The 22,353-nt window shown below is 34.3% G+C and overlaps 1 protein-coding gene across 1 annotated transcript in view; it reads left to right on the forward strand.

Moving 5' to 3' along the window:
- Window positions 1-14,994: 14,994 nt before the first annotated feature.
- LOC105484654 (complement factor H related 5) overlaps window positions 14,995-22,353 on the forward strand; it is a 29,010-nt gene continuing 21,651 nt past the window's right edge. The window contains exons 1-3 of the mRNA XM_011746481.3: window positions 14,995-15,158; window positions 20,352-20,546; window positions 21,430-21,606. Of these exons, the coding sequence (XP_011744783.2) occupies window positions 15,101-15,158; window positions 20,352-20,546; window positions 21,430-21,606 (430 nt within the window). The 5' untranslated portion in view covers window positions 14,995-15,100. The remainder of the gene's footprint in view (window positions 15,159-20,351; window positions 20,547-21,429; window positions 21,607-22,353) is intronic.

Raw genomic sequence — 22,353 nt, forward strand, 5'->3', positions numbered from 1 at the left:
ATTTCTGATACCACTCTGCAACTCCTATACTGCTCAGTTAACAGCAGTGATCTTGCTTTCAGAATTAACAATTCACACTTTTATCTATCATTACGTTAACTTTTAAAAATGATTTTAGGCTGGGCACGGTAGCTCATGCCTGTAATCCCAGCACTTTGGGAGGCCAAGGCGGGCGGATTACGAGGTCAGGAGATCAAGACCATCCTGGCTAACATGGTGAGACCCCGACTCTACTAAAAATACAAAAAATTAACCGGGCCTGTTGGCGGGCGCCTGTAGTCCCAGCTACTGGGGAGGCTGAGGCAGGAGAATGGTGTGAACCCGAGAGGCGGAGCTTGCAGAGAGCCGAGATCGCGCTACTGCACTCCAGCCTGGGCAACAGAACGAGACTCGTTTCAAAATAAATAAATAAATAAATAATAAAAATAAAAATGAAAAATTATTTTAAACAGCAATAATGTCAAGAGCATAGTGAGAATTGTAACTCCCATGTGTGGCTTCTGACTGTCCAAATCTGTCTTCAGAATGCATGTGGCTAAGAGAGACAGTCTTGATGAGTGTCTGTCATCTCTTAAGTTCCTCCATCTCTTGTACTTTATGAGTTGATGAACTCCCTCAACTGCAACTTATGAAATCCAGTTATTTGTTACACTTATTTTAGATGAACAACCTAAAAAGAGTGATTTGGGCACCTTAACCCAGATTCTTATTTCTCTTGGATCTGACGTACAAGTTTCTCTTGCAAGAATTTTAACGAGGGTCACATTATCAGTCTTCTATGAAATTAGAGAAAACATCACAGACTTGTTTTTAAACCTTTTCTTAAAAAGAAACATGCAGAAAATTGTCAAAAACATGGGTGAGCACTACCTAGGTAAAGAAATAAAACATTACTATTTCATCAGAAATACAATCTAACTTTGAAAACTTAAATATGATTTCTAAAATAGTTAAGACTTCGTTATATTTAATGTCATCAACAAAGATGAACTAGGTAAGTAATCATAATGGAGTACATTCTTAATTACAATCATTTTTATGACACATATATACCTCAGAGTGGAGATAATTAAAATATTAGCATGTAATGCAGCAAAGTTACTACATTATGCAGATTAAAGATGTCCACAAATAATTTGAAAATCCTCTGATTAAGTGACCTGTTTCCCTTCACCTTGAACTTGTGGTAACCCATGACTGCTTTGACCAATAGGATATAGTGTAAGTACCTCTATGCCAATTAAGGATAAAAGCTTCAAAAAAAATAGCAGCTTGGTCTCTAGTAGCTTCTAACCAGCATGCGAGAATTCTGACTACCCTGTAAAGAGGCCCTGAGAATGACAGGAGTCACCTTAACCCCAAATTTCACCCATCACTGGCAAAGCGATGTGACTGAAGACATATTCAACCCTCAACCCCAGAATATGTAACAGATAAATAACATTGAATGTCTTTATTAATGCCCCCAAAAAACAAAAGAATTATCCATCTGAATCCCATCAAAATTACTGCTCCATAGAACTGTAAGATGTAATTAAATGGTGTATTAGAAGAAAGAACCATCTCAAAACACTAAACTAAGCTTAAAATATAAGAAAGTAGGAAATAATGAATATTAGTGCAGAAATCAATGAAGCAAATTCAACTTAGAAAAAATGTATTTTATTAATCTTCTCAAAGAACAAATGAAACGAACCAATGCTAGTTCTTTGAGAAGAATAATAAATTTATTTCTAGCAAGAAAAACGAAGGGAAAAAAAACACAAATTACCTGCCATTTGAGATGGTATAGGGCATTAATTAAAATTCCTCTAACAACTGAAGGGTATAAAATTATTTTAATTTTTAAAATGTCCTAATGGTTTTATCTGAAAAACATACCAAAAGAGAAGAGAATACACAAAGTAGTTCCATCATTACATGGGCATTGTATATGAAAGAAAATTCTACAAGAGGATACAACAGTAACCCTGGTCACATTTGTAAGTAAATAGCTTGTCTTCTTCTGGGACTCACTGCAGAGACTATTGAGGCTCTGTCTTAGGCTATGGAAGGAAGAATTTAAACCAGGGATCTTTCACTAGACCATCTGCTGCAGGAGCCTAGATGATAAGCCTATCTCTCTGATGGCCATTTATAAAAGAATGGCCATTTCTCTACCCAGAAAGTTGTGACAGATTCTCATGGGAAAACACAATTTTTTTTTTTTTTTTTTTTTAGGATTTTTGTGTCTATATTCATCAGGATACTGGCCTGCAGTTTTCTTTTTTGTTGTATCTCTGCTAGGTTTTGGTATCAGGATGATGCTGGCCTCATAAAATGAATTAGCAAGGAATCCCTCCTCCTCAATTTTTTGAATAGTTTCAGTAGAAATGGTAACAGCTCTTCCTTACATATATAGTAGAATTCAGCTGTGAACCTATCTTGTGCTGGGATTTTTCTGGTTGGTAGGTTTTTATGACTGACTCATTTTTGGGATTCACCATTGGTCTGTACAGAGATTCAATCTAAATGCCCATCAATGGTAGATTGCATTTCTAAAATGTGGTACACATACTCCATGGAATACTATGTAGCCACAAAAAAGAGTGAGATTTTGTCCTTTGAAGGAACGTAGATGGAGCTGGAGGCAAACTAACACAGAAATAGAAAACCAAAAACCCCATGTTTTCACTTATAAGTGGAAGCTAAACATCAAATACATATGGACACAAAGAAGCAAACAACAAATACTGGGACCTTCTTGATGGTGGATGATGGGAGGCTGAAGACAGAAAAACCACCTTTCAGGTACTATGCTTATTACCTGGGTGACAAAATAATTTGTACATCAAAGTCCCCCATGACACACAATTTACCTATGTAGCAAACCTGCACATATACTCCTGAATCTAAAACAAAAGTAAAATATACAAATAAAATTAAAAAGCTAAACAAGAGATAAACCAAATATGGTTTACTATTAGATAAATTTCCTAGATACAGTGGTAGAAGAAACGACGATTTGGGGATGATACTAGCACTTATCTACAAGTCTTTCCAAACACATCACAATTTCCTTCTCTGCCTTACACTATAATTTCTGAGTCCAGTTTAAAATGAACAGCTCTCGAAGTATCACTCATATTTAAACAGAATTTACTGTCTATAATTTTTAATTTAACAGAATTCCGAAGGGATTGGTGGGCCAGATGAAGGACTGACAAATGACAGTCATGGGGAACTGTGGCCTGCTGCTTATTTTTGTAGGGCTCTGACTACAATGGTTTTTACATTTTGACATCTTTTTAAATTTAAAATAAGAATAATATTTTTATAATTAAAATTATATTCATAAAATGTATATGAAATTCACGTATTTGTGTCCATAAAGTGTTATTGGAACACAACTATGTTCGCTAGTTTACATATTCCCCATGGCTGTTCTCACACCATCAGGGTACAACAGAGTAGTTGCAACAGAGACCACAGAAGCTAGAATGTCCCGTCCTCTCACCTGGCCTATCTGGGCCGTCAGCAACAAACGCTTTGTTAGCAATTAGAAGTAATAGGCCTGTAAGTGTGTACATTTCTAATCCTATCCCATATGAATGAAAATAAATCATGAGAGAGGCACTGGCAAGATACTTATTTCCAGTGAATGGGTTAGCTCGATGGTCAAGCCTGATGTTTCTTTTTGAAGAGGAAAGTGTGGGTTAAAATAAATGATAGAAAAAAGAAAGTGGCACAATTACCTAAATAACATATCTAACAAATATACCATTAAAAGGGAATATACTGTTAAAAGGGAATAGTTATGTAACTATTAAAAGGGAAATTCAAACATAGTTTTGTTTACCTCTAGACAACCTTAGAGCAGGAAAATAATTTTCTCTCTTACCTTTTATTCAGACACCTATAAGAGGGAAATACTTGGTCTCTTTAAGACCCTACCACTACTAGAACAAAATGCCATGGATCTGGGAGGCAGCAGGCTTGAGCAACAACATTACTGGAGTGATATACAGCATATGCTACAGCGAAACAAAGGAAATTCAGGTCACACACACATATGCTGATGTGGTTTGTATCTTGAGATAAAATACATCCTGTGTGACCCAGTGGTGGTAGGACAAAGAATTCTGTGCATGAGTTCTACCGATGGATCTCTCAATGAATAACCCTCCCCTACTGTTGCTGCGCCCTTTGCCTGTGATACAGCCCTTTTGTGAGTATATGCTGTTTGAGTCCTGTGAATTCCTTCAGCAATCCAACGCCAACATTCTTACCACCTGGTAAGACTAAACAACTTAATATATATAAAAGCAAATAAAACACTTCTACCTGAAAACTATCTCAATAAATGTCTGTGTCTTTCATTAAATACTACTTCACTGATTAAATAATGTATAGGTGTAGGAAGCATGTCCCTGTCTCTGAGTTTCATCTACAAAATGGAGGTAACATTTTTGAAATCAGATTTTAATTCATAAATGTATGTAAATAGTTTTCAGTGTAATGGATATTCAACCATATCTATAATCACATAGTAAGTATGCAATAAATCATTGAAGCTATTATTATCATTAATATTACTCAAAGGAAAAATAAAACGTGATCAGTAGAAACCTGGCTCTTTGTTTTGTATCAATCTGTGTAACAAAAATCTTTTCTCCAGCACATTGATCACACAGGTAAGCAGCAGCAAGATGAAGGAGCTTATAGATATAGCAGATACAAAACATGTCCACAGGATAGACATGTAAAAACTTATAGCAATATAATAAGCACATTAATAGTAAAAGATGGAAGACATGATAAGAATGTAGAGAAGAAATAAACAGTTTCTTGGAGGCCAGGAAATAGATCTGAAAGGAAATGACATTTGATGTGAGATTCAAACTTGAATATAATTTTGGCAGATGGATACAGAGAAAATCAACACTTAGGAGAAACAGAATGTGAAAGACCAACAGCAAGAAAAAGAAAAAGCATAACTGCGAAGCTTCAACAAATTAGCATGACTACAGCTCAGAAAATTCATTGTGATGGGTGATGTGAGGTAGGGAGGAATCAGAAAAGATTTTATAGGCCTGACAAGGAGACTGAACTTTACTCAGAGAGTGATCAGGGAGCCATTGATGGATTTTAAGCAAGGGAGGTGCATAGACAGATGGACCACGGTTTCATGAGCGTGGAGCCTGGATTACAGTCGGGCGTTAACAATATATAATGTTCAGGTAGAAGAGCTATTTCAGACATCATTTCTACTGTGTTTAATTTGTAATATCTAGTACAATATCCATACAAAATGAATTTCACATTTATCAATACATAAGAAATACTTAAAGTATCAGGTTTGTTACCTCACAAAAGTGAAATACTAAAATATTTGAGAATACAAAAATGGACATTTGTAGCCCAAATCAAATTCAAGAAAAAAAGTTATCTGAAAATTTCATACAAATTATGTGCAATGGAAAAATTACAATGTTAAAAACTGATTAAATTTACTGAGAAAATCAATGATGTTCCAGTAGAAAAGTAGAGGCATAAATAATTCAGTTAAAGCAAAATAGTCAACAAGTAAATGGAAAGTGTTCAAATTAAATAATTTTGAAAAGAACAGTAGAGTTTTTAATTATAAAATTAGTAAGATTGAATATTTAAGCCTATACAGTTATGGTAAAATCAGTTTACATATGCATAGTTTGAGTCAGCATAAACAGATATGTATAGATTTATAAACAAAATGCTAGGGTTTAGCCAGAACCCTAAACATGCACTAATATTTTGTCATTTCCTTTTTACTACTTAAAATTTATGTAATAAGTTTTTAAAATATCATGTACAAATAATTTTCCTGCAACTTCATTGCAACAAGAAAAACTGAGAGAAGTTTTACTATCAAAAAGATAATAAATTATATTATAACAGTTATAAGTAAGCATACATTAAAATAATCAAAATAATATTAATGATTTCAAATATAATATGAAAAGTAAAATCTTCTATATAGTTCTTAAATGATTTTTAAAACTATCCACAAATATTCAAGAAAATAGAAAATTCTTGAAAGTGATTGTGAGACAGATAAGGAGATACTCAAGTGTAAAGCCTGACTGTCTTGGGAACAAAAAATTATCCTAATTGAGTTGAAAAAAGGCTGAAGAAGGAAATGAAGACTTTTTCCATTATTCATTATTAATGAATAGCAACCATTCATAAGTTAGTTTCAGGACACAAAATATGATTTAAAAAATCTGAGAGTATCTTTAGTAAACTTGCATAATTCTGCTATGAGACATATATTTCTAAAATAGGTTGATCCTGAGCATCAGTAGGAAGAATATGTTCTGTAAGTAAGGGATGGGGTGCATAGCAAGGACTTAATAGAGTACAGCTGGAGAATGCTGGAGGTATCAGCAAGGCAGGAGGCTATGGATTAGGTAAACTCTTGCAAGATCATCTTACATGATCCCTGGAGGAAAATAGCGTGAGTAGGACATCATAACCTGTTCTCATCTCTTTGCTCAGTTAGGAGGTAAAAGTCGAGTGATTATCCATTAAAACTTATCAGCTGTGGTGGCTCACATCTGTAATCCCAGTACTTTGGGAGGCTGAGGTGGGCAGATCACGAGGTCAGGAGATCAAGACCATCCTGGCCAACATGGTGAAGCCATGTCTCTACTAAAAATACAAAAATTAGCTGGGTGTGGTGGTGCGTGCCTGTAGTCCCAGTTACTCAGGAGGCTGAGGCAGGAGAATCACTTGAACCCAGGAGACAGAGGCTGTAGTGAGCCAAAATCGTGCCACTACTGCACTCTAGCTTAGGCAGCAGAGCGAGACTCTGCCTCAAAAAAAAAAAATAAATAAATAAAAAACCTATTAATTGATGAAACACAATGGGCACCAGAAACAACACAAAACAAACAAAAAAGATGAAAATAAAATGTGTTGAAGTTAGTAACACTAAAGAATTTTAGAAATAATTTAATGTTTGTACTTTATATGTGCATAAATAAATTAAAAGATTCTGAAGGTTTCTTTTTAGACAGGGCCTCGTTCCGTTGCCCAGACTGGAGTGCAGTGGCATGATCTTGGTTCACTGCAGCCTGCACCTCCTGGGTCCAAGAGATTCTCTTGCCTCAACCTCCTAAGTAGATGGGATTACAGGAGTGTGCTACCACTCCTGGCTAACATTTTTATATTTTTAGTAGAGACAGGGACTCACCATGTTGGCCAAGCTGGTCTCAAACTCCTGACCTCAAGTATTCCACCCACCTCAGCCTCCCAAAGTATTGAGATTACAGGTGTGAGCCACTGCACCCGGCCTAATTAGAAGTTTAATAGGATTTAGCTTCAGGTCTTTGAAGATTGGTTTTTGTCTTTACCTAAGTAAATATTTCAGATTTGGTCTCTTTATTAGAAAACTTGTTGAAAACAATTTTCATGCTATCAAAAGGTATCTTAAAACTGTGATAAACATTAATCGCGGAGTAGTGTACATAAACTTTGTGTTTACATACAAATTATTTATATTTCTTTACCACATATTACATTTTTATTTCTATATTAATATTTATTTATATGTTGTTTATATGATGTGTTATGTCCACAAAGTTGATTCTATTTCTCTAGAGACAATGCCAATTCTAAATTATTTTCATATTTTGCCACCACAATTTTTACAAATGTATACGTATGTACACACCTATTTTCTATTCATCATAATACGATTGTAATTACATCTTGGATTTTTTTTGGGGGGTAAATTTTTGTTTCTTTGTGATTCTTTATTCATTCTAAACTTTCTTCACTGAAAATATATTACGTTTGCAGTCAGAAAAATAAATAATAGTATAAAAAACTTACCCAGGTAGTATCCTGGCTGAACTATCAGGGGACAGACGTGGCTCAGCTTTCTGCTAAAAGATTTCATGATAGGCAAAGAAAAGAAAGGAGAATGGAATTGAATAGAGATTTAAAATCTGTACTGTTATGCTGACCAACATAAATCTTAGACATGGGATGTCGACAGTGTAAAGCTACTCATATCCTCTACCTTGATTTTTGTTTTGTTCTGTATTGTTATCTTCTTGGAGATACTTCAAAACAGTTTACACTTGATTTGACTCCAAAAATATTAGAGTGTCTTCTTTAACGATGATGTTATTAAGTCATCATGGGTTACATATAGTTCTCTGTTTCTTTTTTTGTTGTTGTTGCTGTTGTTGTTGTTGTTGTTGTTGAGACGGAGTCTCACTCTGTGGCCCAGGCTGGAGTGCTGTGGCTGGATCTCAGAGTTCTCTGTTTCTTAATCACTAATGACAAGTGGTAATGAGTTAAATGAATAAAATGCATCAATGATATAATTGATATATAAGTTGTGTACTTTCAAATGCAGGATATTTATTTGTTTATTCTCCCCAGAGAAATTTGTGGATATGCAGAAATAAAATAAGGACAGTTATATGACCAAGATAAATATAAACCAATTTTACCAGTTCACAAGAAAAAAAAAAATTGTTCTACTACTCCTGTGAATATAGCTTCATGTCTCCTTCAAATCCCCTATGGACTCACGTAACATGCACAGAGAAAGAATGGGTATCAACAGTGAAGTGTCTTAGTAAGTAAATGTCCTGATCATCATCTGCATAAATCATTCAGCAAATAGAGAGGGACACCTCAAAAGGGATCAGGGTCTTGACATCTCAGCAGAGATGAGAGATGTAACCCTTATATTATTTGGAAGCATTTTATGAAAATCAAGTGACAAGATAAGATATAAAGCTTTGGGGACTATCTATTCCCCAAATACAGTATTTCTATTCATAGAAATATTTGAATTATTTCTGAAATGGACAAAAGCCTTGGTAGTTGATACCTATTTTTTAATATGTATTTGTGTCAATATGAAAAGAAGTATTCCCTAGGAAAATCAAGGAAGAATTAAATAGAGTGCAATACCATGTTCTTGGAATAGAATACTCAACAGAGTAAATAAATAAATTTTTCTCAAATTGTACTATAGGCTTAACATAATTCCTTATTAAAATTTCAACAGAATTCTTTGTAAATATAGATCTTTTCATACTAAATTTATATTGAAATGCACAGGAGTTAGAATGGCTGAAACATTTTTCTTTAATAATAAAGTTGAAAGGATCACACAAATCAAATTTGAGGCCTTGAAATATAGTTACCATATTCAAAACAGTATAGTATTGATGGAGGGATAGACGTAAATCAATAGAACAGATAGAGAATTCAGAAATAAACCCACACAAATATGCTCAACTAACTTTTGACAAAGATGCACAAATAATTCAACAAAGATCCTTTTTTTTTTTTTTTTAGTTCAGGGCTACACGTGCAGGTTTGTTACATAGGTAAACTTGTTTCTTTTTTTTTTTTTTTTTTTTTTTTTTTTGAGACAGAGTCTTGCTCTGTGCCCCAGGCTGGAGTGCAGTGGCGCGATCTCGGCTCACTGCAAGCTCCGCCTCCCGGGTTCACGCCATTCTCCTGCCTCAGCCTCCCGAGTAGCTGGGACTACAGGCGCCCACCACCTCGCCCGGCTAATTTTCTTGTATTTTTAGTAGAGACGGGGTTTCACCGTGTTAGCCAGGATGGTCTCGATCTCCTGACCTCGTGATCCGCCCGTCTCGGCCTCCCAAAGTGCTGGGATTACAGGCTTGAGCCACCGCGCCCGGCCAAGGTAAACTTGTTTCATGGGAGTTAGTTATACAGAGTATTCTGTCATCCAGGTATTCAGCCTAGTACCCATTTGTTATTTTTCCTGATCCTCTCCCTCCTCCCACCCTTCACCCTCCAGTAGTCCCCAGTGTGTGTTGTTCCCTTCTATGTGTTCATGTGTTCTCATGATTGAGCTCACACTTAGAAGTGAGAAAACATGTGGTATGTTGTTGAGAAAAGTTTCTTTTCAACAAATTGTGTTGGGCATTAGCACTTTGTTAGCCAAAAAATTAATTTTGATTTAATCTCACATATTTTACAAAACATAACTCCAAATGGCTTCTATATCTAAATGTATAATGTAAAACGATCAAACTTGTAGAGGAAAAGAAGAGAAAATCTTTGTGACCTGGAGTTTGATGGAATTGTTCTTAAACAGGACACCTAAAGGATGACCCACAAAAGAATGAAATAATAATAATACTTTATCAACATTAAACACTTTTTCTCCGTGAAAGACATTCTATGAGAGTGAAAAGATAAGCTACATATTAGGAAAAAATAGTTGCAAATAACATATCTGACAGAGGAGTTATACATCGAATACATAAAGAATGCTCTAAACACAGATAAAACAATCCAATTAATAAAGGTGCCAAAACCTTGAACAGATCTAACAAAAAAGATATTCAGATGGAAAATAAACATGGGAAAAGTTATTCAATGTCATTAACCAATATGGAAATACAAATTAAAACCACAATGAGATTTACTATGTATCTAATAAAATGCTTTTAAAAGAATTAAATGAAACACACTGGTAATAGCAAGTGCAGGTGAAAATGCAATACAATGGATCTCTCATGCATTGCTTGTGGAGATGTAAAATGGCATAGCCACTATGGAAAACAGACAATTTCTTATAGAGCTCAACAGTGCTTTTCATAAAACCCAGTAATCTCATATCTGACTGTTTATCATAGGGCAGGAGATGGCAAACTGTATCCTAGGAACTAGCGCTATATTTTCTTAATAATGTTTTATTGGATGTGAGTCACACCTTTTTATTTATGTATTGTCTATCATTATTTTGGCTCTATAACTGCAAAGTTAGGTAGTTCTGGCAGAGGCCATATGGTTCACAACCCTAAAATACTAAACATATGACCCTTTAAGAACAAGTTTGCCGTTCAAGTAAAACATTGCACAAAATTGTCCATCATAGCTTTATGTGTAATAGCCAAAAAAGTAGAAGCAACTCAAATGTCCTCAGATGAGTGAAAGAATAAACAAACATGTTACATCCATACAATGGAGTGCTTCACAGCAGTTAAAGGAAATTATTTATAATGCAACAGCTTGGCTACATGTCAAGGACATTATCCTGTGTGAAAAATATCCAAATCAAAAAGTTGACTTACTGTATAATCCAATTTATACAATACTCAAAAAGACTAAATTACAGCTATGCAGAACATACTAGTGATGGCTAGCAATGAGGGGTAGGGGAATGTGGGGACCATAAAAGGACAGCATACGGGAGTTTTCTGGAGGTGATAGAATAGTTCTGTGTATGATTGAGTAGTTCGGCATATGACTGATTGTGGTGATGGTTACATGAGTGCATACATGTTGTAAAATTAATATACCATACACACACATACACAAACACAAAGGCAAGCTCATGGGAAAAACCATGAAATTCAGTAAGGTTCATAGTTGAGTTAGTAGTAGAGTACTAATGTCAATTTCCTGGTCTCAATTATTGTACTATAGACATAAGAGATGGAGGAAGTTATAGTTATTGGAGGAAGCTGGGTAAAGGGTACATGGGCATTCTCTGTACTATTTTTGTGACTTATTATATAAATCTAAGATTATTTCAAAACAAAAATTGTTTGGATTATATAGACTGGGATGTTTATTTTAAAGCACTTTTGAGGATGAGAATTTTGAATATTCAAGAGTTATAACCAATTTCAGTAATTTTTCTTTGAGATACTTAAACGTATCTCAAATTTTATCAGTAATAACTTCTACAAGCCAGTTTCATATGTATTTGAATGCTATAATTTGCCTTTTAACCCTTTCATATTTTTTGTAACAACAAATAGTTTGAGACTTAATTTACTTTCCCTGCACTAAACCTGGAATCCACAAAAAAAAAAAAAAAAAAAAAAAAAAAAAAGAGGTCCCAGGTTTCTAGATTTAAAATGCTGCGTAAGAAACTTATTGGCATAAAACAGCAATCATTTTATTATACTTAAGGATACTGTTAGGAATTGACACAGGGCCCTTAGGTGATGACTTATAACTGTTCCACAATATTTGAGCCTCACGTGAAAAGATTTAAATGAGTTAGGACTCAAATAACTTAGATTTGGAATCTGAAAATTTCACTCACATGTATGACACCTGGGCTGATTGCCTGGACCTACTGGGACTGTCAACCAGAAGACCTATATATGGCTTCTGCATACAGATTGAACTTCTTGCCAAAGAGCAAAAGGCTTCCAAGGTAGTGTCAGAGAGATAGTCTTCCAAAATATAAACCCATAACTCTCTAATATCTAGCAGAGTCATTACGCCTATATTGTATTGACAAAAGCATGCCACTAAAAAGTACAGATTTTCAAAATGAGGGAAATTTGATTCTAAATCTTGATAGGATCGTGGCAAAATCACATGGCAGAAGAACAAGTAAGATGAGACACAGTGGAGTGAGCATCTTTCAAAATAAAATTGGCCACAAAATTTAAGACAAAGTTATTTTCTAACCTGCCCTTTTATCTCTTATCAAGTATAGTTTCCTTCTTTTATTTATTGTCAATGTTTCTGTGGGGGGAGGCATAATCTCCTGAAATTACTCGGAATAGGAAACAAACAAAAAAGGGCAATCTAGGTTTCTAAATTAGAAGAAATATTCAGCAAATAAAAAGAGAATAATTGTTGAGTACTGGGCTTCAAAAAAAAAAATAGACAAGAGAAGATAGTGTTAATTCAACTAAAAATCAGCACTAGCTCTGTGAAAATTAACTCTGTGCTTACAAATAAATGATAACATCCCCTAGATTCAGACAAACCAATTATTTAAAGGTCAGAGAGATTAGAAGAAGCCAGCAAAAGACTGAGATGGTGAAGCCTTTGAGACAGAAGAGAAACCAGGAGAATGTGGTGTTCCATAAACCCTGTGAAACAGGGATTTCCAAATGGAAGGGGAAAGTCATGAAATTGTTCTGAGTATTCAGTTTTGACCAATGGATTTGATTAGCTTGAAGAAGACATTGGTGACTGTTACAAGAGGGGTTTAAGTGCGGTGGTGGGAATGAAAAAATGAATTAAAGTAGAGATTGTAGATAACATATTAGAGTCATTGTATTATAAAACGAGAAGTGAATTAGATTACTAGAAAGAGATTTGGATTCTACAAACAATTTTTTGAGCTTTTGTTTTTGCTCTTTACAATGAAAGATGTTTGGTATGTTTGCATATTGGTGGAAATAATTTGGAAAATGGAGAAATTAATGATACAGGTGAGAAGGAATAATTGAAAGAGCAAAATCCTTTCATAGAAAAGATGGGATCAAATCTGGTAGAGACCATAACAAGATAGGAGTAAAGATCAACATCCAGTGAAACAGGAGACAATGCAGAAAAAGATGCATGGGGGGAATAGCAGGTAGTTTTCTTCTGATTGCTTCTATATCTAGATGAAAAAATAAATGAAGTCATTAGCAAAGTGCAAGGTGAGGACTGGTGGTTAAGGAGGGAGATAATGAAAATAGGGGAGGGAAAAAGCAGTGTCAAAATTATTTAGGACCATGATCATTAATTTAAGCAAGGCAAGTCAACACAGTTGCCTTTGTTTTTCTTGTAGACACACTCTGGTGCTTCAGTTCAGGGACGGGGCAAGCAGAGAATTTATTTGCAAAGGACTGAGGTTTTCTAAGACTTGGATTACAGATAGAAAGGAAGGAATGGGCAGGAGAGTGTGTGCAAGGGATTGACTTACAGTGATGAGCCATGGAATCTAATTTAGATGTGGTGGGAAGAGAGAAAGTGAAGGGAAAAGAATAGTGAAAAAGTGTCAAGGTCATTGAATGTTTGGAACAAATTTAGTAAAGTGAGCTAAAAAGATTGTTGAAATGGTCTAGAGTGTGATGCTTAATATTTAGATATTTTAGGTAGTGTAGTAATTGGAAACGACAAGGTTTAGATAGACTAGAATCAATAGTGGAGACTACTAATATCTCACAGGGACTTCTCTAGTTTCTTGATTGGACATAGCTATGTGCATTCCCATTGACTTCTGAACCACTGTCAGTAAGTTTTGTCTTAGTGAGATCATTAGGCTGTCTATTTCTCGAAATTTCCCCATTAAATGTTAAATTTCTAACAGGCTGGGCACTTTTTGCTTGCTTCAGCTACTATCCTCTAGACATACTCGTCTTCTCTGATTGTTTCCCACTGTAATCTCTTTGTATTCAATAGGATCCTCAGGTGTGGACCTTTCCAAGCTATAAAGTCACTCTTCTCCAGCAAGGGAGCAGAGCTTCCAGTCCACATGGACTGCCTGCCCATCCAGGGTCCAACTTCTGAGCCACAGAATTGGGCTGCGAGACAGAGGTGGATGAAATGATCGCTCTCTTTTACTGAATTTTATGGAGACTTTCTGGAATAAATATTTCCTAACATTATACTGTTTGGCCAGTTTCCAGAGACAACCAATGGTTACTTTTAAAATTGTATCCAGTTTTATTGCTGCCTTTTGGTGGGGAGTGAATATACCAAGACCCTCACAAAGCCATTCTCAAAGTCCCACCTGAACAAAATGATTTTGAATTATAATTTTGTTCCTTCAAACATTTCAGGAAACATTACTTGGCAAAAAATATTCTTGATTAGACCTTTTATAGTTTGTGAAATATTAAAACTGTTAAGAAGGTACCTAATTATTAGTGCCAGTTTTAAAAGAAATTTACGACTACAAAAGTGATGTTGTATTAAGATGAGGAGTGATGACTTGCACTTGCTTGCCTTTTGAAACAGCTGAACCCTTGGCTAGAAAAAAAGAAAAAAAAAAAAAGGCAGGGGGGAGCTTCCTGTCTCCTCTAAACAGTTATTTCTGATTATTCCAAACTCAGAGACTCGGTGACTACAACAAGGAAATTGAACAGCAGTTATTTTGCTCAAATAAACATTACATAATGAGTTGAGAACATTTTTGTGAAAACACTGATTAGACACTATTTGCTTATTTCACACAACCCTCCATGAACTTTGATATTTTCCACAAAGAGATTTACTAAAGTAGCTTCCCGTTAGTATACTGAAATACAAAGTGATGTTCATAACTGTTAATTTAAAGTAACACCACCATCACTGGAGTACTTTTAGTTATATGTGATTGGGACTACCAAGCATGTTGCTCTTATTCAGTGTAATCCTAATCTCATGGGTATCCACTGTTGGGGGAGAAGGTAAGTTGAAAACAGATCCGAATATTTTAGTTCCTTTTCAAATGTATTTATTGATTGTGTGTGTATATGCATAAGATTATTTTTAAATGAATAAATAGCTGAGGATAATTTGAAAGGGTATCATAATATTCATCTATTTTCTGGAAATATTTTCCAACATGCAATTAGTAGGAAAATAAAATGAAGTTAATTCTCTCCATTCTCTAGTTTGCAAAGGGTAAATGGTCACCAAATAGATAATGTAAAGAGAAATCAAATGAGAGAAAATCTGCTATAATAAAGGTGACAAGGTGAAATATTAATGTAATTCTGCATAAACTCCGCAATGCCACTGACTGGAAAAATCAACCCCAAAAAGATTTGGCCACCTTCAATATGTTTTTAGAATTTTATTTTCATAGATTTGATAGTTTAAATTTTAATTGTTATTAAAATGAAGGAATTATCATTTCAGTCTAATTATAATTCAACAGGGAAATATATTTTAATGAAACAATAGAAAATATTATTTTTATATGTAAACCAGTGAACTGCCAAAAAACTGTTTCTTCTGAGCTCTTCCACAAATTTCAAAAGTGAAATAATATATCACCTCTTTATTAATACTATATACTGGTTCTTATAACATTATAAACTACCCTATTTTATTTCATGTGAAAATTAAAGCCACCATATCAAAAGAATTGCAAACAAAATCTCTAACAGGATCTAGGATACTGATTAAACTATGTGTGTACATGGAGTTTCAGTCATTGTGCTATACTCTTTGATTTCCAGAAAGTTTTTCTTTTACTGCTTTACTGCTTTCTAATGTTTACAGATCTTTAAATTTTTTTGAACACTTTCTTCTCAGTCCTGACATAAGAGAAAAATATGAACAATAAAATACTTTCTTTTTAAGATACCCTTACAAATGTGGCAAAACATTATTTCTATGGGCCTGAAATTCATTTAATTTTGTTTTCACTTTTAGTACTGAGTTGTAATCACAGGAGTGCGATTGTATGAGTGTATTTGATTTTTCTTAAGTCTGTGTTTATGATATTTATTAAGTGGCTTAAACATCTGTTACAAATGGCATTACAAAAGGATTTCTAAATGGGGGTGGAAGCAGAGGAAGGTAAGTGAAAATTATGAGGATAATATGTAGAATTTTGACAATTCCTAATCCAACAAAAAAATTTCAAGCTTTAGTCCAGTCCCAGGATAAACTTTAGTGAAATTCTGTCTAAAAATTGTCTAGGTGTTAAATGACCTGTAAGTGTGCGTTACACTTTTATTTTGGCGTCTATTTAGAAACTGGCCAAACAGCAGAAATAACACACGAAAGCAACACTTTTGTACAAACAGAAAACTGCATGCTTCCAGCAGGAAAACATTAATCAAGTAATATATTGTACTTCATGCTGTAGCAAAGAGGCTAGAAAGAGTATGACAACCCCACCCATGCCTCCCTACTACTTAGAAGGTCCTAAAAGAAAAGCAAAATGTAAATAGGCAAATAAATTGCAAGGTTTTATATACAGGTGATTGTGTGTGTGTGTGTGTGTGTGTGTGTGTACACTCATGCATCACTTAATGATAGGAAAACGTTCTGAGAAGTGTGTCTTTAGGCAATTTTGTCCTCCTGCAGACATAACAGAGTGTACTTATACAAACCTAGATTGTATAGCCTACTACCTAACTAGGCTATATGGCCTGTCACTCCTAGACTGCAAACCTGTACACCATGTTACTGTACTGAATACTGTGGGCAATTGTAGCACAAATGTAAGAACGTGTTTATCTAAACATAGAAAATGTACAATAAAAGTACAATAGAAAATATTAAGAATGGCAGGCTTGTATAGGGCTCTTACCATCAGCAGGGTTTGCAAGACTGAAAGTTGTTCTGGGTAAGTCACTGAGTGAGTGGTGTGTGAATATGAAGGCTTAGCACATTACCATACACTACTGTAAACTTCATAAACACTGAATACTTGAGCTAGAGTAAATTTATTTCATTTATATATTTATTCAATATTTTGGGGGGGAGCAGGTGGTTCTTGGTTACATGGATAAGTTCTTTAGTACTAATTACTGAGCTTTTGGTGCACCCAGGATAGACTAAATTTATTTTAAAAACTTTTCTTCAATAATACATTAATTTATGGGAAGCTTTTTACTTTATCAACTGAAAATTTTTTAACTTGTAACTCTTTTGTGATACATTTAGCTTAAAACACATCTTGTAGAGATGTACAAAATATTTTTTTCTTTCTATTCTTATTCTGTAAGATTTTCTCTTTTAAATATTTTATTTATTTATTTACCTTCTACACCTTTTTGTTATAAACAGACACAAACACACACGTTAACCTCGGCCTACAAAGGGTCAAGATCATCAGTACCACAGTCTTCCTCCTCCACTCTTGTTCCACTAGAAGGTCTTCAGGGCAGTGACACACATGGAGCTGTCCTCTCCTGTGATAACAAAGGTTTCTTCTGGAATAGTTCCTGAAGGACCTGCCTGAGGATGTTTTACAGTTATTTTTTTTAAATGAGTAGAAGAAGTAAACTATAAAATAATGATAACAACTATAGTACATTAAATACATTAACTAGTACCATGGTCATTTATTATCTTTATCAAGTATTATGCACCATACATAATTGTGTGTGCTATTGTTTATATGACTGGCAATGCAGTAGGTTTGTTTATACCAGCATCACTACAAACATGTGAGTAATACATTGGACTGTGATGTTGTGGTGGTCATCAGTTGATAGGAATTTTTCAGCTACATTATAATCTTATGGGACCACTGTGATATAAGTGATCCGTCACTGACCAAAACGTCATTATGTGATAAATGACTGTATGTCTGTATATATGTGTGTGTGTGTGTATACATGTATATGTGTGTGTGTGTGTGTGTGTATATATCTCAGAAGAAATGTATTCATAGTATTCTATCAGAATGTTGAGACAAAGAAAATTATTTTCTGCTTTTGAAGTGGGTGATTGTGTAATGGTAAGCTTGCAAAAGGACAATAACACTCTTAGCTAGCACCATTGCGGATGTGCACAATGGTTATACGATGCGTGTTGTAGAGCAAGTTCTGAAGGATAGGTAGAATACAACTGGATGATGAGACCAAAGTTATTCTGGATAGTGAAGAATATGTAAGTACAAATGTATGAAAATCAAGTACTATAACTGCAATTTTCGAGGAGCAAAGGATATTTAAAAGGAGTTATGATAGGTTAATACTATCAAGACACGAGGGAGTCTTTCCCTCAATATCTTCTCCAAAACTATCTAATGTCAATTTTTAAACAGTTAGGTAATAAATTTAAGGTTTCACAAGGTTAAATACCACAAGAAGTATTTCAAATATTGTGCAACATTAAACATTACTTCTAGGTAGATTAAAAAGAGAAATTTCCCTCGATTGTCAGCTGAATTTCTGCATGCTTTTTCTAAATAAGGTGAGAAACAAAACAATTTCTTACGCAGCAATGCTATATTGAGAAAATATCTTGAGCTAAAAAATGAGCACACTATATTGAGGAAATATCTTGAGCTAAAAAAGCATTGAAAGATAAAGTACATCAAATCCATAGAATGTACTATATCAAGAGTAAACCCCAATGTAAACTATGGACTTTGAATGACAATAATATTGATGGGGAAGGGGGCTATTCATGTGGCAGGGAAGAGGAAGTGTTATATAGGAAATCTCTGTAACTTCCACTCAATTTTACTGTGAAAAAACTGTAAATAAAAATTAAGTCTAATAAAAAATATGTGTATACATATAAAATATATATACACAAAAAAATAGAGTCAAAACATGAAGATTTCACCCATTTTCTACATTGTTTTAATATATCTTGCACCACAGTGGGTATGGATGTATGTGTAAGTGTCTATATACATATATCCAGTAGTATCCTCAGTATCCTTAGTATCCTCAAGGAATTGTTCCAGGACTCTTTTCACCCCCAGCAGATAACCAAATCCACAGATGCTCAAGTCTCTAAGAGAGAATGGTGTAGTATTTGCATATAACATATGCACATCCTCCCATATAATTTAAATAATCTCTAGATTATTTATAATATCTAATATAATGTAAATACCATATAAATTATTGTTACATTGTATTTTTAATTGCATTATTTTATCATTTTATTATCTTTTTATTGTTTTTTCTTTTTCAGATGTTTTGGACCTGCAGTATAACAAACATTTATATATACAGCAATTACCAGAATTTAGCTTTAATTTTATCTTAGTTGAGTTGTTCTTAGTGATTTTCTTATACTCTCTAAATTATTTCCACAAAAACTATATAAACTTTGTAACCAGAAAGTAATCAGAATATTAATAAGCAAAAAATCAAATTACCTACCCAACATTTTTACTGCACCAGAAAAAAAAAATAGGACAGATTTTTCTGGTGGAGATACCTATGACAGTCGATGAGTATAGAAAAAGAAAGAAATTTGAGAGCTGAGAGTAATCCTATCACTCCTCTACTGTACACTACACTGATCAGGGAGCTTTGCCACTCTTACAGTCTACTTTCATTCTTAAATTGTTGTGTGAGGATATTGTTCTTGAAGACATTGCAGAAGAGTTCAGATTTCATAACACCCCAAAATATAAATTTTATATTCATTAACAATGACTTCCTCGGTCCGGCATGGTGGCTCACGCCTGTAATCCCGGCACTTTGGAAGGCCAAGGCGCATGGATCACCTGAGGTCAGGAGTTCAAGACCAGCCTGGCCAATATGGTGAAACCTTGTCTCTACTAAAAATACAAAAAAATTAGTCGGGTGTAGTGGCAGGCACCTGTAATCTCAGGTACTCAGGAGGCTGAGGCAGGAGAATCGCTTGAACCTGGGAAGTGGAGGCTGCAGTGAGCCAAGATTTGCACAATTGCACTTCAGCCTGGGCAGCAAGAGTGAAACCTGAAACTCCCCCTCAAAAAAAATAAAAATAAAATGACTTCCTTAAATACTCTTGTATTCTTATTTAGTGATCTTTCTTCATTCCAAATTAGTACACTGGAAAGCATTTAAGCTAAAGGCATTTAAGTTGAATGAAAAACAAAACTATAAATGAGATGATTAAAATATAATCTAGTGATTCATTAATGTAGCTTTTTATTTAATTCTTCAGTTTTGTGTTATTTTTCCCAGCAACACTTTGTGATTTTCCAAAAATACGCCATGGATTTCTGTATGATGAAGAAAATTATAAGCCATTTTCCCAAGTTCCTATAGGGGAAGTTTTCTATTACTCCTGTGAATATAATTTTGTGTCTCCGTCAAAATCCTTTTGGACTCGCATAACATGCACGGAAGAAGGATGGTCACCAACACCAAAGTGTCTCAGTGAGTAAATGCCCTGTTCATTAAATGGATGTCATTCAGTGAATAAAGAAGGATGTGCCAGACAAGATCATAAGGTCTTGATAATCACAGGGGCAGTGACCAGAGGAGCTGGAAAGATGGGAGATGTAGTCCTCCTAGTTTGAGATGCCTCCTATGAGAATCAATGAAGAATAAACATATCAACTGTCTTGCATTACCTGGAAATGCTCTACATGTTGAAATATATTAATTGTTTTAGACTGATGATTAATATATTTGACTGCTAATATTTCTTTACTAATATTCATTTGGCAGCAGCCTGATCATAGTTTTCCTTTAAAATAAGTCATTTTGTATAGATATTCTGTTTTGAATTTACCATTCTCTTGCATATTGCAAGGTAAGGTTTGGTATTTTAACTTTTATATTTTCAATAAATCATTTATTTGGTCCTTCCAAGTGTAGCTATATTAATACTCCAATAAATATAGAGACCAGACTCCAATGACAACAGGTGTATTAAAGAAGAAAAACAATGGGAGAGAGATTAGATGAGGCAACAAAGGACATAGTAATGATCTTTCTCCTTTTGTAAGAAACGTTTATGGGAATTGTGAGAAATATTTATATGAAGATATGGTTTTATCCCTAGAAGAGTTTATAAACACAAGATATTTTGTTATAAAAACCATACAGCAACAATATGAAATATTAACTTTCTTTTATATGTACATATATAGGAACAAAAATATATTTCGTCATTTATACAATAGCATGACCTAAATTATTTTGAAAATTTACACATTATGTCAGTTTTCAAAGTTTTCCTTTCTTAATAAAATATTTTAAAATGCACTTTTTTTACTACTTCCATCTTGTACATTAATCAATTTTTGGTCCTTAGGAATGTGTTCCTTTCCTTTTGTGAAAAATGGTCATTCTGAATCTTCAGGACAAATACATCTGGAAGGTGATACTGTACAAATTGTTTGCAACACAGGATACAGCCTTCAAAACAAGGAGAAAAGCATTTCATGTGTAGAACGGGGCTGGTCCGCTCCTCCCAAATGCAGCTTCACTAGTAAGCAAAATACTGCCTTCTAGTTTTGCTAATTATTTAAAGAAATAAGTCTATTGTTTATAGATTAAATATAGGTTAAATATAGGTTTCACCACTACTTCTATCATTATTTATTTGATTTTCAGTTCCAATTTTGTCTAAGTAGATGTGCAATAACATAGTTTGCCTACCTATATAAATCAAATGTACATAAGAAGAAGAAATATTAGAGAAGAATACACTTTGAAGATAATCCATTAATGTAACACCTGTTTGTTGTTTATATTATCAAGTTAGTTCACAATAAATGGTTACAAAACTGAGATATTAAAGTGCAAATAAGTCCAATTACAGTTAAAATGTCTTATAAGGAAGTTTTTAGTATTTATCTTTATTTAAATTAATATGTTTGAGTCAATAAATCATTTTCTAAGTTGTAAAAAGTCCGTACTTCTGAGAGGTATGTTTATTTGTGAGCAGCTTAGAACTTGGGAAACGATTCTTTTGGAAGTCTGTGGTATAAATGATGGCAACTCCCAGTCCTGTGTGAACTCTTGTAATTCTTCGTCTTTACTGTTTTCAGTAATTGTTCTTTGCCCAGCCCAATGCGATTCCATCCTGTGCTTGCACAGCTCAGTATTCAACCAAAAACTTAAGGAAACTTCCATAGCTCTTTCTCTTCATAATACTTTCTCTCTGCTACTATGTCCAGTAACTTCTGGCCACCACAGTCTCCAAGACTGACCTTACTAGTCTCAACTAAAGAAG

This window comes from Macaca nemestrina, chromosome 1, assembly GCF_043159975.1.
Source record: "Macaca nemestrina isolate mMacNem1 chromosome 1, mMacNem.hap1, whole genome shotgun sequence".
NCBI classification, from domain to species: Eukaryota; Metazoa; Chordata; class Mammalia; order Primates; family Cercopithecidae; genus Macaca; species Macaca nemestrina.